The sequence below is a fragment of the Alternaria infectoria genome, assembly GCF_024043175.1.
Source record: "Alternaria infectoria strain BMP 0036 chromosome Unknown scaffold_18, whole genome shotgun sequence".
NCBI classification, from domain to species: domain Eukaryota; kingdom Fungi; phylum Ascomycota; class Dothideomycetes; order Pleosporales; family Pleosporaceae; genus Alternaria; species Alternaria infectoria.
In genome coordinates, this window is record NW_026250707.1 from 248,278 (window position 1) to 265,019 (window position 16,742).

Consider the following 16,742-nt stretch of genomic DNA (forward strand, 5'->3'; position numbering starts at 1 on the left):
GATACCCAGGCCATATGTGAAGCAGGCCGTCAATCATAAAAGAGACGCTCCCAAGCTATATGCCCATTTTGTTCCCTGACCAGCGCCGAGCAGAAAATCGCTGCTCTTGATGCTTTCCCGCTCCCAATATACGCCGTAAATGCAATGCACAAGAGATTTCATCATAGACTGGCTTCCGTACTACCGTCGTCAAGGTCGTCGGGGTTTGCGACGCCATCTTCGTCCTCGGATTCCGCTTCTGATGTGCTGTCGCTGTCATCATCAGCATCATCTTCGTCATCGTCATCGTCGTCCTCCTCATCTTCATCATCATCGTCTTTTTCGACGGGCATACCGGGTACCGGCCGCCATGCTACGTAGTCGTGCTCGACCCAGCGCTTGCTCCGTGGGAGCACGTATGGGTCGAAAGGAAAGTATGCGTCCAGGAGGAAGGCTTCCTCGCCCTTCTTGCTTGTGAGAGCAGTCTCTCGGCCGCCGATACCGTTGAGGTACCCACTGGCCAGACTGCGGGACAGTCGTACACGCTTGTTTGTCTCTACCAGCGTATCGATGTATGTGAAGCGGAGGTGCTTGGCGATGCGGCCGAACTGCTTGACGATTTCCGGTGCGCAGATTCTGAGTGGGTTCAGTTTGCAGAAGATGTTGCGGCGTATGGTTTCGAGGGTCGACCGGTGCCACTGGAAGTCGCCTTCGTGGTACATGATGTCTGCGTCGGTGGGCAACGTGCCGTCGGGTGTGACGATGAGATCGCGCCATCGGAAGCAGAAGGCGTATAGCAGTGCCTGCACGATGGCGTAGTATGTGCCGTACCGGCGTAGGTCGGGACCGATGCACTTGGGCTCGTGTGCTTTCCGCTGGTCCTCAAGCTGGAAACATAGCGTGTCGAAGACGTCGCGAACAATGGAGCCAGGAACGTGAGCGCCGCGCGCGATGTAAGAGGCGAGGTAGGCACATGCGGCTGAGCGTAGTAGCGGGGGTCGGTTCCGATCTATAGCCATGTGCGAGCAGGTGTCTACGAACCGACCCATGAATTCTGTCGAGATCTGGCTGAAGTGGAAGAGCACGAATTGAGTATGCCGTGAGCGGTAGGTCGGTATGATGATGGACTGGAACTGCGCGATGAGGGTTTGGTAGGTGCGATCCATCTCTTGATAGTCGTTCCGTTCGAAAACAGAGTCGTAATAGGAGAATTGCACGTCCATGACGGTGTCGAGCTTGAGCATCATGTCTTTGACGTCTTTGAGTCGCTGCTCTGCCGGGTCGAGGCTCTCGTCACTCGATACGGAGCCGTCATCGCTCACGTCGTCGTCGTCTTCCTCATCGTTGATGGCCCCGTCCATAAGTCGCTCCTCCAGGTCGTCGTCGATCTCTTCCATGTCTACCTGCATCTGTGCGTCGATCTTGCATAGCTTGTCTGTGACGAGTGCCAAGATCTCGCCTTTGATCTCCGGCGCGTACTCTGTGACCTTATAGATGTTTCGGATGTACTCGACGTGGACCTTTGCGGTGTCGTTGGAGAAGGGGAAGGTGCTAGAGATGACGGGCGCGAGGAAGGAACTCGCCATCGGACTGTATTGTAATATGCCCATGAGGGTCTCGTGTACGCGTGCTTGTAGGCGGACTCTTTGGATCGGTGGATCGTCCTGCTGCCTGGCGTTGACGGAAGGCGCACTCAGGAACATGTCGACCAGCATCTGCAGCACGGTCGACATGTAGCTCGACTGAACCGAGAGCAGCCTGCGCAGGAACATTCGGTAGGAGCGCAGGAAGTCTTCATTACGCGCTGTCCAACTGCAATCGATGACGGCATGCACCAGGCCCTTGCAGTTGCCGTCGAGTTTTGGCGTGTGCTCGGTGAGTGCGATGAGATATTTCTGCAAAAGTCGCGAAAGCGGTGCACCTGTGGACGTTGGTGCTTCCTTGAAGAGGGCTTTGAGCCCATCGTAGGCCGCCTTGTCGCCTGTCGCATGCCTTTCGATGGCGCGCCGCACCTCCTCCCCCACCAGCTCCAGACTCTTCTCGTGGTGCTCGCTCAGTATCCGCACGTTGACTTCGGGGTCGAAAGTGACTCGGCGGCGTTTGAGCGTGTCTAGGGTCGCGTTCTCGGCGTCGGACGAGTTGTCGATTTGCTTGCGTTTGAGGCTGCCACCCGCGCTCGGGGCGGCGGTGCCGAGGGTCCTGTTCATTGTGGCAAGAGCGACCATGTTGTGGGCAATGTGGTTGGCGAAGGGTTTACATCTGAGCAGGAGCGCGAGGTGTGGGAGATTGTCGTCCGTCGGTGGGCTGGTGAAATTGGCAGCGAGGACAGCGGGGGTGAACGCACGCGACTGTGCTGCGAAGTATTGAGCCCGAGAGAATTTCAGCGGGTCACTTAGGTAAGCCAGTAGTTCACCATGGTTCGCCGATCCAACATCCAATGACTGCAACAACGAATGATGCGATTCATTTGAAATCGTAGAAATGTATTTAGTTTCCTATCCATCGCTTGCCTGTATCAGGATTGGATAACCATAGCTTCGCGAAGTCGATACAGACTGGTTACTCGCGCTGGCCCCACCACGCACTGTTCTTCTTCGCGCTTCGTTTGATCAAACAATGCGTTTCAGGCTTATAATAGATTCTCTAGATCCTACCTGAGATCTTACCTCGAGGACTGGCGTCTTTTTGCTGTATGATCTACGAGCTTACATCTCACCGCATTGTGAAATGGCAATGTCTTGCACTGGCTTCCCTTCCGGGTTGGCTACTGTTCGCGTATTCTCGATCTTGGTGACAACGTCCATGCCTTCGATGACATTGCCAAAGACAACGTGCTTGCCGTTCAGATGAGGGGTGCCATTCTTCGCAGTGATGATGAAGAACTGGGAACCATTGGTGTTGGGACCTGAGTTCTGCAATAGTTAGCATGGGGATTTCAGGTAAGCTGCGAAAACCTACAGCCATGGATAGAAGACCGGGCTTATCGTGTTTCAGGGTGAAGTTTTCATCGGCAAACTTCTCAGTCCCCCAGATAGTTCTTGAGCCAGTTCCGTTGCCATTTACAAAATCGCCGCCTTGGATCATGAAACCTTTGATCTATGTTCATTTAGCATGTGAAAGATAGTGCACTGTGATGCTACTTACGACGCGATGGAACTTGCAGCCTTTGTAGCCCTGCGGCTGCCCGCGGCTGTTCTTGGTCTCGCCCGTGCAGAACTGGCGGAAGTTTTCAGCAGTCTTTGGGACTACATCTCTGAACAGTTCCATCTTGATCCTCCCCAGCTTCTCCCCTGTTCGCTTATGTCAGTCACCATGGTCGGGTCGCGGGCGTTTGCCCAACTGTGGGCTAGGCCAAGAAAGACGCGTAGCAGATGGCGCGGGGTGAGGGGTAGCCACTACTGGGTCACATGGGTGGATGCATACCTCCTAGGGTGATGTCGAAGAAGACGATTGGGTTGGGCTCGGCAGTCTCCGCCATGGTTGCGGCAGTGCAGTGCTTGAAGAGCGGACTAGTGACGTTGGACGGGCTTTGGCAGTGATGATCGAGGGAGTCGCACGGTAAGTGAAAAAGGCGTTCCGTCCAGGTGGTTCCAAGATATGCCGAGCAGAGACAATGGTGCAGAAGCAGGGGAGTCGGGCGGCTGCCAGTGGTGGACAATGTTCATGTGGATTTAGCGGGGAAGACTCCACCGGAAGGGCAGGGATCCGACATGTCTACGCAATAGTGAGCAGACGGCCTGCCTTGCGACACTGAACTCTGGTCCTGCGATGTGAGCCTGAGACTGTGTTGCAGTTGTAGTAGTGAGTGAATGCAGTCGTGTTGGTTATGCATCACCGCATCAGGCTGTCAGCAATTTTACAGTGTGATAGCACCTGCATGCGACGGCATCCATGCGGCCCAAAGCAGAAACCCTGCTTCGGGGTGCATTGCGCGGACAGCGCCTGTGACATGTGCATGGTGGAATCGCAAGCAACACCCAGCGCATTCACGAAGCTCCCCCTCATTATACAAACAACCGCATACTTACCACTCGCCACTGCCCCAAACGCCACACTGGCGTACCATTAACCTTCTACTGTCATCATTGATGGGCCTGGTTGCCGGTCATCCTTGGCACCTGCCGGCGACGTTAGCGACGCCTCTGCGGCCTTTATCCGCCTGAAGACCGGCACCTCCCCCGTTCAGCCCTCGGCCACGCACTCGCATTCACTGCCCTTCCCTGACCATCCCGCCGAGTCTGTTGCTTGACCTCCAGCGCTCTTCGCATCGCATGGCCGATAACGATCCGTTCCCAATTCACCGCTAGCGATTGTGGCACGGGCAGTCACTGCGAACGACTACAGCCTCTAGGGACCCGACTCTCCATCGCCACGCCCGCAGTCGTTGCCGTCACCATCACCGATTCATCACCTTCTCCGGCCCTTGCCTTAGCCCTCCCGCCGCCACTTCCAACTTATCGCAACCACTCCACGCGCGATAGATACTCTGTCGCCGTCGTCTCCAGTCGCCTCCTGATCCGTTTCACCTCCAGCAAGGCTCGCCGCATCCGGCCTCACTCGCGCATCGCTGACTCGGTGTCCTCCACGACTGCGCGATAGTATACCGACGTATGGAATAGCAGACTCGTCGCAGCCCACCATGTCCAACGTTGTGCTCTTCCCGCGGCAACAGGCCACCCCAACAGACGGCGCCAACAACAGCGGCAGCAACAACAACAGCAACGGGCCCACCAGTTCGCCGCTGCTTTTTTTCGTTGCCCTGGGTTTCGGTGTCGTCTTTACAAACTTATGGTAGGCAATGGCAGTTGGCTCGGTTGCTGCTCCTCGTACTGACTGCGCTCAGGATTATCGTTGGTGTTAAGTACTGCTTCCGATACAACCGCCGTCGCGCGGCCCAGGCTGCTGCAGATGGCGAGCCAATCGATATGACCAACATGCCTCGCCCGCACCGGAGAAGGAGGGAGAAGAAGCTGATGACCATGGACGAGGTCAACGAGCGGTTCCCACTGACCAAGTATAAGCAATGGAAGTCAAGTCGCGAGACCGAGGGCTTGCCAGCTAACGGCGGCATTGCGACGGCGCCCCAGAGCAGAGCAGCAAGCTTGAAGGATGTCGAAGGTGTCGTTAGTGCCCAGGACGAAGGTCCAGGACCGCGAACCGACACTGCCCTCTCCATGGCCCGCAACGACCTCAATGCCCCGGCCTCCTCTACCGACCCCGTCGCTCCCCCGAGAACAAGTGTCGAAAGCAGGAAGAGTGAGCACGTGCAAGACCTTGAGAAGCAGGTCGCCGACAAGTTGAACTCGGAGAAGACGGACAACGTACAAGGGCAAAGTGGTACACCCCAGGCCAACGTGCGCGAGCGCGAGGACGACTCAGACGACGAAGAGGATCCCATCAGCACTGCCGCTGCACCAGAGATGTTGGCCGAGCCGGGAGACACGTGCGCCATCTGTCTGGATACCCTGGAAGATGACGACGATGTACGTGGACTGTCTTGTGGCCACGCCTTCCACGCCAGCTGTGTCGACCCATGGCTTACGAGTCGCCGCGCCTGCTGCCCTCTCTGCAAAGCCGACTACTACGTTCCGAAGCCCCGTCCTGAAGGAGAAGTTGACCCTCTTACTGGTCGCCGCTCAGTCGCTGGTCTTAGGTCACCACCGCAGGCGGTCTGGACTTCCACCAACCCATTCTCTCGGTCTCGCGTCATGGTCATCAACTCAGACTTCCAGCAGCGACAGGGTGGTGATCGATTCGGGCGACTGAATCGGCCTACTCGCCGCGAGCGCGTGGCTGGGAACGCGCCCCAAGCGACAGGGCAGACTGGTGAGAACCAAGGATGGCGATCGAGGATGGCGCTCAACCGAACTCAAGGCCCTGGCTTCTCAAGCTGGTTCGGCCGCAACCGTGGCGCCGGTGCCACTGGAGAAACCCCTGTCTCGCAGCAGCCAACTCCAGGACAGCTCGAAGCAGGTGGCCGATAGACGCGGTCCTGTTGTCACCCAGATTTCTCGATCCTTCTCACGCCCAATTACGACTACCATACCCTCCGTTTTGTACCCGATCCCCACGGCACTTTTCTGTTTTTCTTCATTCCGGCGTTTCCTCATCCATATCCTGAGCAACTTTTCGTCTTGGTGTAATCTCGCTCACACAGTACCTATCAGAGCATAGCGGGGTCTCTCAACACAGCATTTGGCAGGCGGGGAGAATGGGCTATACATGGATAGTTGCTAGTTGCGACAAGGCTATAGTTCTGGACTGAACTGCTAACATTGTAGATATTATAATCTACAGCTTTGCAGGCGCGATTGTCCCAATCATGGAGGCTTTTTGGCAAATTATGTAGCATATACTAGGCGATTTCGATAGCGAGCGAATAGATACATGGAACACAAGATGCTTGAAGCAAGAGAGACCTCGCTTTTCGAACCAAAACAGTGATGCTAATTACACTACGCGCTCACAAGCCAGCGCTAGGATCAGCGCGGTGAACAAAAGAGGTAACCGCGGCCCATGACGCTAGTCAGCAGCGCATCTCGCCTTACGTCAACCTCCATGTGCATGAAGTACTTAGGCACCTACATTGACGGATTCTCTTGGAAACATCCGATAGTCACGGCATAATATGCTGCAGGACACCCTCAGGTTTCTTTCGCGCAACTTGTTGAAATCCGACGTCTTCTCTAGGCAGCCACCCTCACAGACGAACAACATGGCGACCCCCAAAATCACCACAATACCCACCGAAATCCTCACATCCATATTCGAGTATCTTGTAGACGACCACAAAACGCTCGAGAATGTTAGCAAGGCCTATCCAGAGCTCGCTCCAGCGGCGAACACAGTACGCAGCTGCGTTCGAAGACTCCTTGTCCGCGGAAACGGTGCACACGAAGCGTGCACAGAGTTTCTCCAAGAGCTTTGTCTGGCCCATACACCGTCTGGTAAACCCATTGGACCCATACGCTATCTTGAGCTCGTCTTCGACAGCCGGGCACAATTCCGACTAGAAAACACATTGCAGGACATCCTGGATTTCCTTCCAGCGGTCCAACACGTCACGCTCAAAATCAACGCTCGGCCCTTCCCCGAAAGTCCTAAGCAGGAGCTTATCGAAAATTTCAAAGAGAAAACGCGCGGAGCCGTGGAAGACTATACGAAACTCATGGACATGCTCAACTCACTGAGGCCGGCAAGAAAAATCGGTCTTAGCCTCATCATCAACGATTGCATACTCCGTACCTCACCTATCATCGCACAAAAATACCCAAACATCACGCTCCGAGAATTCGACGTCAAGATATACTTGTGTCAACGCAATACCCTCGCCGCCTTGGCCCATCGTCTGCTCTACGCAACGAAAACCCTGACCGACTTCACGATACTGGAGGACCAAAAGAGTCCATGGGAATGCGACTGGATCCCTCTTCTCATGCCGTTTTCCGGTCTCACTTCCCTCAAAAAACTACACATATCGTCTGGCTGCTGGTTCTCAAACTCGGCATATAACGCCATGCAGGGTCGCCAGGGCTTTCTATGGAAAGGCGAAATAGTACGCCCATCCATCGTCCATTTACTGCCCCCATCGCTTTCCTCGCTCCGAGTAGACTTTAGTGGTAGCGCGGCCATTTTCGCCGTGGGTGATGGATACCGTGCCGCCTTCTTCCGCATGACGTCCGACGAGATCAAAATGAAAATGAGACCGTGTTGGAACTGGATATACGAGATTGCCGCTGCTGATCCTTTGCGATTTCCTCGGTTGGAAAAGGTGGAGGTGCTGGAGCTGAAGTATGTGGTCAGTGATAGGGGTAGGGTCGTCAGGTGTGCGGAGCCGATGGATTGGGACCCGCCTGGTGAATTGAAGAAGGCGTTTGCGGATAGGGGGATCGAACTGACGATTCAGATCAGGGGCAAGACGGAATTTAAGTCGGCGCCGCCGGGGCCTGATGTGGTGGCAACGTGATAGTCAACGAATACAACTTTTAGTAGCTCTCAACGCATCAGCCTCACACATTACACAATGAGTATTCACATTGCTGGCCTACAGATACTGAACTCACAGTCACAACAAGAGGGGTGGTTTTAACGATGACTCGTTACATCGCTTCACACGAAATGTTCGACTTTCACCGCGTTTCCAATGAGGGCCGTACGACGAGTAATTACCCAAATCCGTGTGAATGACAGGCAATCCCTCACTCGAGTAGCTACATAAGTCCCCTTTCCCCTCCATAAGAGAATCAATATCAGCTCAACCGCAATCCCTCCACTCTACCCGATACCTAATCTTACCCTTCAGAAACCGACGTTTCAGTCGCCAGAAAGATGACCAAACCCATGATCACCACGCTTTCAAACGACGTCTTGGATCAAATCTTCGAGGATGTGGATCGAAAGGATCTGCTGAGTCTGATCAAGACGCACCGAGTCTTCCACAAATCCGCCCAACGCCTCTTATTCCAGTCGATTGATCTCCCTGTACAATCGACCCTGGCCCCTCCATTCGTTCAAGGCGGCCATGCTGCGGAAGTCAGCCACCTACCGACACCCCAGGATCGGCAGGATCCGGATGAAGAGCCGCTGCGGTATCGACGGGAACCCCTTCCATTACTACCTCCGGTCTTCCTGCCATTAGAAGACTATCAGATCCCAAAAGAATACAGGGAGCATGAGGCATATGGTAATGTCGCGGCTCGGCAGAAAAGCATTGCGTTGTTCCTCCAGGCTATCGAGAAGACGCCAGAACTGGCAGAACATGTACGTCACGTTCGGGTAGACGCTGAGTGGGGCCTACCGCTTTTCGTCCACGAGCAAGCCATTACCATCTTCGATAAACTGCCGAACGTGCGAAGCATCGATGTGACGGTCAAAGACCGGCTTAAGGGGTCCAGATGGTCTGCTCACCAGGACATCTGCATGAAGCAGCTCTGGTCCGTACTTGAAGATGAACCCATCGAGACCGTCACGTTGAAGACACCGACGTTGAGGATCCTGCGTGAACTCATCCAGATCCCTACTCTGAAAGACTTTTCGATTGAAACCCCGGCGCCCTGGCATGAAAGCCCCGAGTCTGATATCAAGCCCACTCGCATCGTCCACAACTGGTTCCAGTCCGAACCCGACTCCCTCCCTAACCTCAGACACTTCAACTCGGGAACCTTTCAAATCAGCCCTCTCGCTCTGGGAAAACTGCTACGCCTATCTGAAAAGACGGAGTCACTGCACCTAACCATTAACTGCCTGTACGCCTGGCAAAGGGATATCATACCCCCATGGTTCCGACCCACACCTCCTACTCCTCAAACCGTCATCGACGTCCTGCAAGCATACCCAGAACTTCCCTCAACCCTAACCCAACTATCCCTCCTCGAACCCCCTTCCGCCAACTTCAGAGAACACCCCTACCCGCCCTTCGCCGCCTCCTTCACCTTCCTCAAAAACCTCCAAGTACTACGCGTAACCTCATCCCTCTTCTACACCTCCCTTATCGACCTCCCCAACTCCGCAAAGAAAACGTGGATCTGGCAGAAGCAGGACCGTTGCGCCGCAGCCGCATACACCCTCGTTCCCCCCTCGGTTCGCGAACTAGAAATCCAGTTCTGTGGACCTACTGAGGCGATTTTCGCTACGGGCGAGGCGCGGGCGCAGTTTAGGCGTTTGCCTCAGGCGCTGCCGCCCAAGGGGTTGAACTGGATAACGCAGTTTGCGGAGATGAAACTAGCGGGTAGAGGGTTCTTGACGGAGCTCAAGTGTTTGAGGCTGACGGAAGTGTCGGGTGTTGGTGGTGCAAAGCAGGCTTTTGATGCGTATAAGCCACCGAGGGTTGTTGGTGAGACTTTTGCTGAGGCGGGGATTGAGCTTGTTATTAAGCTGGCGAAAGCATAGGGGAGGTCTGGAAGGTAGTGGCAGGAATCTGAGTAGCATGCGTGATGGGATGGAAGGTGGGGAACCTATTTCGAGAGTTCCGCATTGTATTGACCCCAGTCAACAGTAGGTACCCTTACCCGGGGGTGTTGGAAACATCCACGCTGGGTATACTTCTCTTCTGCGCCATGGCCAGTCCGTTGGCCCTGCCTTTTTCGACGTCTACAAACCAGAAAAAAGGCGCAGGAGATATCATAAGAAATGCAAGAAACCAAAAACCCATTCTAATGGAGCCCGTGATGTCGATGATACGGCCTACGACGGCTGGACCAATAACAGAACTGCCTTTGTCTGTAACAGCATAAAGAGAGTAGAAAGCTGCTTCCATTCCAGGCGGAATCAAAGTACCGAATATCGAGCGAGCATACGACGAGATGCCTCCCATGATGAATCCAAGAAGAGCGCCAAGAGGGTAGATTTCCCACCATTTCTGTAAGCCGAGAAAGCCTAGCGACTTGATGAACGGGACGAAGCCAAGCAATCCATAAAGAGGAATAAGCTCGAAAAGGCATATACAGCTCAGGAGAATGGATATCGGCTTAAGCTTCCAGTAACGGGCTATGATGGGCCAACACAAGGCACCGATGATGCCTGATGCAGTAGCTGTTATAGATAGAAGTGCTATAGCGGCGGCGCCCAGTTGTAACTCAACTTTGGCAAACAGGATCGCAGTCCCGGTAATTGTCGCGATACCGTCGGATAAGAGAAACCATCCTAGAAGGAATATAAGTACTTCGCGCAGTTTCACAGCGATCAGTATGGTTCGCCATAGAGAGACCCATGCAAAGAGCAAGTAACGAAAGCCTGGGACGATTCGTCCTTGTTTCTTCTTGTTGCCGACGTTCCAGGGTAATGGTGGTCCCGGGCGACGACGAAGCCAACATGCAGTAGGTACTGTGAATGCAGCCCACCAAAAGCCCACTACAAACAAGACAGTGCGTAGGGGCATGGTTGTTGAGATCTCTGAACCAGAAGCTCTGGCCTTGCGGTAGAGAATTATGATGGTTATGCTGACAACTTGAACAAGAACCGACGCAGCATATCCAATGCCAATGCCTTTCGCCGATATCGTGTTGGAAAGTTTTAACGAAGGCGACACTTCTCCTAATGTGGTCATTGTCGGTAGACTGAGAAGGGCATCGACGGAGAGTCTGTCTGGAACTAGACGTTCGTTGTCAGGAGCGTCGGCGTCGTCATCGTCATCGTGGCCGTTGTCGCTGTCCTCGGAGCCTGAGAGTACATCGTCAAGTGGTACAGAGTGGAACTCTTGCTGTTGGCGTATAGATGAATGATTCGCTACGAGAAGCGGAAGAAATGAGTTTAGCAAGACAAATGAGGAGCCAAGGCTAGCAACGCTCACGATCGTCAGAAACAGTCCAACTAGAAAGATGCTGGGGTACACAAAGATGAACAGCATGCAAGATGTAGAGCCAGTGAAGCTCAGAATGAGCAAGAGCCTTTTCCGGTTACTGCCTGCGAAGGTGATTAGCTCACGTCCACAACATTGTACAGTGAGGTCGGTAATACCATAGTCTGCTATAGCACCTATCGATATCAGGACAAGCGTCTGTACAATGATCGCCAGCGAGAAGGAGTACAGTGTGAAGCTAGAGGTGTTGAGTTCGTGGCCAAATAGCTGGACGATACAGTGGTTTTCGTCCCTTGTATGAAGCGTCGGCGAGGTTGAAGGGGGCTCATGCTGAGCGCAAGGCGTTGATCTGTCGGATTGAAGCACTCCAACTTCGCGTGCCAGAGATTCGAGCGTCATAGGCAAGAACGAGCCTGTAGCACAAACTCATCAGATGTAGCTCAGACGGAGAGTGTTTCGACAGCGTACCAACTCCGCATACAGTAAAGACTTCGGCAGCGAGGCCGTACGAATACCATCCGTATAGCTCGCGACGACTTGTGGTTCGAGTGTCCTGGCCTTCGTAGCGAGTGGTCGCATCTTCCATAACGAAGTCGACAGTATTGGTCGACTTGGAATCGTGAATACGCGGTGCGGCGCAGGGCAAGAGAGCCTGGTCATATAGTAGTTAGCAGTCGAACAGCGCATGAAATCCTCCCATTGCGGGGGAGTGATACCTACTCAAGTAGGTGTGCTCACGGAATTAACAGCCTACAAAGCTCTCTGCAGTGGTACCGTGCCTATCTGATACGATACCTACAAATCTTGTCGACAGTTTAAAGAAGCCACCATAATGCGAATGGGTTAGCAATTTTGGATGAGAGAGCTTGTATAGATCGTTGTGGTAAGCACGGCCAAATAGGGCGCAGCCTTGACGGGGAAGCGTGAGTGAAGGTCAGGCGGCAATCTGGACTGAAGGCGCTTACCTGCTGTTCCCGTCAGAGCAGGGCGAAAACTGTCTAGAGCCCCTAAATTACATACACATGCGAAGGCAGTCGGCGTTACGCGCTTCTCCATCTGATGGAATGTTGTTCTACAGATCTAAATCCGGATTTAGTCCACGGGTGAATCGATAGCGCTAAGATTGCTGGAACGCCCCTGCCAGTCATCAATAGCAGTGTTTCAATCGCAGCATCGAAGTACCTAGATAGCTTGTCGCGCAAAACACGTGCTTGCCTATCACGTTGAATACTAATGAATTGTGGCCTGCTAGTATGAGCATGTCTTGACTACAGGTCTATATAAAACTTTGTCCTCGACACTACCTAGGTATAGTCGGCTCGAGTGTGTGCTCTCTAGAACCTTGGAGACATATTCCCCACGAGCGATGTAGGTGCGGGAAAGCCCATAGTGGGGGGCCCCAGTAACACATCTCATTCGCTACCAGCTGCAAAACCAATCACGACCGGTGCGCTTTACCCGGCCCGTATCACATCAATTAGCGCCGGTCACACCTATGTACGCATGTATGCATCGGGCGGGGACAAGCGAAACTCTAGACGTCTCCCACGCGCCTCTTACCTAGGTACACCGGAAATGGAAAATGGCAGCATGCACGAGCCCGTTTGATCAGCTGTTCATGCAGTCGATCATCGTATCGACTGCACTGATTGGTATCTACGGCTCGTCTCGACACAATCGCCATTGTTCAGCTGATGAGCTGTCCTAACACTCCCGCGACGTTGGACTATGGCTATAGTCAAATCCGCGGAGGAGTCCCTTGTAATGTAGTACAGCTCCAAGAACAGCAGCGACATGAAAAATCTGATGCGACGCGCCCCAAATATCGAACCTTCCAGGCCTCCATCGTTCAGGGATGCGAAACTTTTGAAGTCAACTAAGAGTTTCGAGCCATTTCGAGGATTGTCACTTACTGCGTATATCGCTGCACCAACGCCGTAACTAAGACCTTCAACAAACATCATATTCCACCCGATTATTTCGTTGGCCTTGGGTCTACCCCACTTCTCCGCCAAATGCGTCATTGGAAGGACACCGTAGAAGCCGATGGAGATGAACAGATACGCGCGCACATTCCGCCATCTTGGGTGTCGGAACTGAGGTTTCGTGCAGAAGACAGCGCATGCGAAAGTTATGGAGAGAATCTGATATTGCTTCGTTAATTCCGTGCAACACTTGTAGGGCGGGTAACAACGAACCCCTCCTGAGTAGACTTTCCACCAGAGGCGTTCGCAGTAGAAAGCATAGTAGGTACCAGAGAAGATCGTCGCGACAATCAAGGCGAATACACCATAAAGATCGAAAAGCAGCCAGGTCTGATTGACTTCTGCAGAGTGATGCATGAACAAGTGGAAGCAAGCACTAAATCCGAAGCAACTTAATGCGCAAATGAAGAAGACCCCAAAAACGAGGAAGTCGTTGAAGTCCGATGTTGGATATCTCTTGAGGACGTCGTAATATGTCTGTACAGCCCAAGCTAGAAACACAAGTGTTCCAAGCAAGTGCGTGTAAATGTTGCTTGTTTGGTTGTGTAGATATCCAAGACTAGTGAAGCAGTCGCGGTATGAGTGAGACGCCCTCCGATAATGGCCGATGAGATATTTGTTTTCGAGCTGCCAGCTTTCAATCTCGTGGATAGTGCAAAGTACTGCGTTTCTCGTTGGTTTGTGGGCCGACATAGTTGCTAGGGCTGAGATATTGAACGTAGTTTGTATACATAAAAGGAGTCGGGGAGTGGGAATTTAACGCCAGTGACGCTTGATCTTACGGCGACAAAGTATGTATCCCTCCAGTACTTAGGTTAAACGCGCATACTGAAGACCGTCTTGGCCAGTACATGTTACTGGCTGAATTGACCGGTGAAGGGCAGGGTATGATGCATGCTTCCTACGCATTATCCCACTGTCTTAGTAACAGCCTTGCTTCTCCTAATCACTGTTCGCCGCTATTGGAAAGTGAGTGCCGATCTGACTTTATCGTTCGACTTGCGTGTAGCTAAAGTTAGAAGTGGCGCACGCTCTGTGTTGTCTGGAGCACACGAGCGATATATGCATGCGTGATACCTGATAACGAGTGGAGTGGTTTGTGTACACGAAATGTCAGCAGCCACAGTGTCTTCGGTCCGGGATTGATGAGATTGGCTCGAACGTTTCACTAGAGGGTGTCATCGACACTGGAAAGCTGGGGGCTGCAGTGCCAGCTTCCCGAGGTCAGGCTGATGTGTCGGGTACGTACAGATCGCATCTTGTCATCTGCTTCTGTCGCGAACGCAGAATCCCTCATATCCCAAGCACGCCAAATATACTTGGGCACGAAAAGATTCTTCGCAGCGATCTTTAGACAGGAGGATTGACTATCTACCTTTGAAGATGTCGACTCAACCATCCAACACATCTACGTATCCCTCATTCATGTACCACCTCGCTCGTACCGCCTCGCCACCCTTACGCCGTACCATACACTACATTCGGCTGTTTTTGAAATGGCACGTTCCAATCCTATTGGTACTATGGCTATTATGTCCTGTGATAGCGCAAGAGATCCCATCTGAGTGGCTCAACGAAACAATTCTCAACTGCAGTACGATCACGGATAATTACGTTGGCAACGCACAATTGAGATTTCAATTCAAAGACTGGGTTAACCGTGGACGGTGCATTCGCTCAGGAACCGATGGTGGCGGTCCGTACAAGACCTACGTTTGCTATTCCCGCCTACAAAGCGCTATCGCAAACAATCTCAACGAAATCCGAAAGGCGGAGTACAATGGTGCGGCCGGCGTTCTCGCACTCCTACCTACAATTGGAGCTTTACTTGGAACCCCTACGAACGAGATCTGGCGTCTGCTCACGATGATTCCTTTCGGAGGCTTCCTAGCAATGGCATGTTCCTTTGGAGGGGCAATTCTTCCCGTAAAGATCAAAGATTACGAAAGTGCCTTCATGAAGAAGAACATAAAGGGAGACTTGCGCGCGTGGAAAAGTAGTCTCGAAGTGCCAAAGACGATTGAGGATGGCGAAAAAGAGAGAATAAAGCAACGAGCAGACATCTTGTTAAGAAGAGTCCAGCGGAAATTGCAGAGCGAGACACAAAGAAAGGTCCCAAAGATGTACATCCTGGTTGGAATCACGGGAATGTCGATCCTCCTACTCTCTGCTCAGGTCGCAATGATTGTCGTGGAGTTAGGAGCTGTTCTTCCGTGGTGGTGCATATCGAAATGGTGGGTCCACTTGTGGTACATGATGGGTAAGTCACGCTACAGAACTTGGTTGGCAAGTTTTACTGACAAAGACTCAGTCATATTAAGCGCCGCTATCGACAACTACGTGCAGCTACCTTTCGAGAAACAATGGAGGCTATGTCTCTCAGACGTCCCCTACGACCTCACTGTTATAGGCGGAGATGATATCACCAACCACATCCCCGATCAGCAACACGAGACGGACAATGTCAAAACTGCCCTCAAGCAGCTGAAATCACTAAAGACAGGGACTGTGAAGTTCACTGGTCGGCAACAGCGCCGCGCGGACGCTATCAACACACTGTTCGTCCAGGTCTCTGTCACAAGTCACTCACATAACTGGCGGAGAACATTCACTCGTTCGCTTAGCAAGATCTCTAGTATCGCCGTGTTCATTGTCGGTACTGCATGCTTTGCTTCAGCTCAATTACTTTCTATTGCGATAGCTACATTCATCTTGACATGCGTCCTTGGGGCAGGTGTTTTCAGTCGCGCGATTACATCTTGGATTGTTGCCGGCATTGAAACAGCGGACCCAATGTTGCATTTCGTGGCCGATACAGATCAAGAAGCTTACTATGTTTTGGCTAGACTCTTTATGATCAGCCTAGATAATGCAGCTAAGCCAACAAGGCGTAAGATCCAGGTGGAACTAGGCGGCAACGTATTTCTAGACCGGCGTCGCATCACAACTCGCTCACCATGGCCTGCGCGATTCCTCGGCGTTCTAACTTCCCCATACGACATTGCTCGAGCCGTTATCAAAACGAAAGGGGATGATGGCGTCTATGAATTCAATAATCTGGAATTAGGGTTGGAAAGTACCAACACCGTCGAACAGCCTTTACTAAGGCCGTCACTGACGACAAAGTCGACATTCGGAACGGAGATCAGTGAGACAGTGTCCCTGGACGACGATCAAGCACTTTCACGACGGCCGACTTTCCAGCGCATGGGTACTATCTCGAGCGACTAGTCCTCTATCGCATGGCACCTGGAGTGTCGTCGCTGGAACATTGAAAAAAGAGCGGAAACAAAGGATCTCATGCGGTTCAGCTCTTCTGCAAGCCGTAACTCATTGTATTGTAAGAGAGCAAGGCGTTAATACTGAACTCTTCGATGTTATTTACACAAAACGTACACAAGAATGAACGAACGTGCGCCACAGAGTCCAGATTGACGTATGCGTACGCCTCCTTGTACATCTGTGTGATAGCGATCTACGAA

The 16,742-nt window shown here is 52.7% G+C and overlaps 6 protein-coding genes across 6 annotated transcripts; 4 read left to right on the forward strand and 2 right to left on the reverse strand.

Moving 5' to 3' along the window:
* Window positions 1-161: 161 nt before the first annotated feature.
* On the reverse strand, window positions 162-2,204 carry J4E92_008701 (uncharacterized protein; the record flags this gene model as incomplete). The annotated part of the gene is made up of 1 exon (XM_051500052.1): window positions 162-2,204. The coding sequence occupies one exon, from the start codon at window positions 2,202-2,204 to the stop codon at window positions 162-164; it is 2,043 nt and encodes a 680-aa protein (XP_051349750.1).
* Window positions 2,205-2,684: 480 nt separating this feature from the next.
* On the reverse strand, window positions 2,685-3,457 carry CYP3_2 (Peptidyl-prolyl cis-trans isomerase H; the record flags this gene model as incomplete). The annotated part of the gene is made up of 4 exons (XM_051500053.1): window positions 2,685-2,891; window positions 2,938-3,075; window positions 3,124-3,269; window positions 3,403-3,457. The coding sequence occupies 4 exons, from the start codon at window positions 3,455-3,457 to the stop codon at window positions 2,685-2,687; spliced, it is 546 nt and encodes a 181-aa protein (XP_051349751.1).
* Window positions 3,458-4,618: 1,161 nt separating this feature from the next.
* On the forward strand, window positions 4,619-5,963 carry J4E92_008703 (uncharacterized protein; the record flags this gene model as incomplete). The annotated part of the gene is made up of 2 exons (XM_051500054.1): window positions 4,619-4,770; window positions 4,823-5,963. The coding sequence occupies 2 exons, from the start codon at window positions 4,619-4,621 to the stop codon at window positions 5,961-5,963; spliced, it is 1,293 nt and encodes a 430-aa protein (XP_051349752.1).
* Window positions 5,964-6,694: 731 nt separating this feature from the next.
* Window positions 6,695-7,945, forward strand: J4E92_008704 (uncharacterized protein; the record flags this gene model as incomplete). The annotated part of the gene is made up of 1 exon (XM_051500055.1): window positions 6,695-7,945. The coding sequence occupies one exon, from the start codon at window positions 6,695-6,697 to the stop codon at window positions 7,943-7,945; it is 1,251 nt and encodes a 416-aa protein (XP_051349753.1).
* A 57-nt stretch (window positions 7,946-8,002) lies between these two features.
* J4E92_008705 (uncharacterized protein) lies at window positions 8,003-9,867 on the forward strand (the record flags this gene model as incomplete). The annotated part of the gene is made up of 2 exons (XM_051500056.1): window positions 8,003-8,006; window positions 8,282-9,867. 2 exons carry the CDS (start codon window positions 8,003-8,005, stop codon window positions 9,865-9,867), a joined length of 1,590 nt encoding a protein of 529 aa, XP_051349754.1.
* A 5,649-nt stretch (window positions 9,868-15,516) lies between these two features.
* Window positions 15,517-16,491, forward strand: J4E92_008706 (uncharacterized protein; the record flags this gene model as incomplete). Its single annotated transcript, XM_051500057.1, has 2 exons — window positions 15,517-15,520; window positions 15,572-16,491. The coding sequence occupies 2 exons, from the start codon at window positions 15,517-15,519 to the stop codon at window positions 16,489-16,491; spliced, it is 924 nt and encodes a 307-aa protein (XP_051349755.1).
* Window positions 16,492-16,742: the final 251 nt, after the last annotated feature.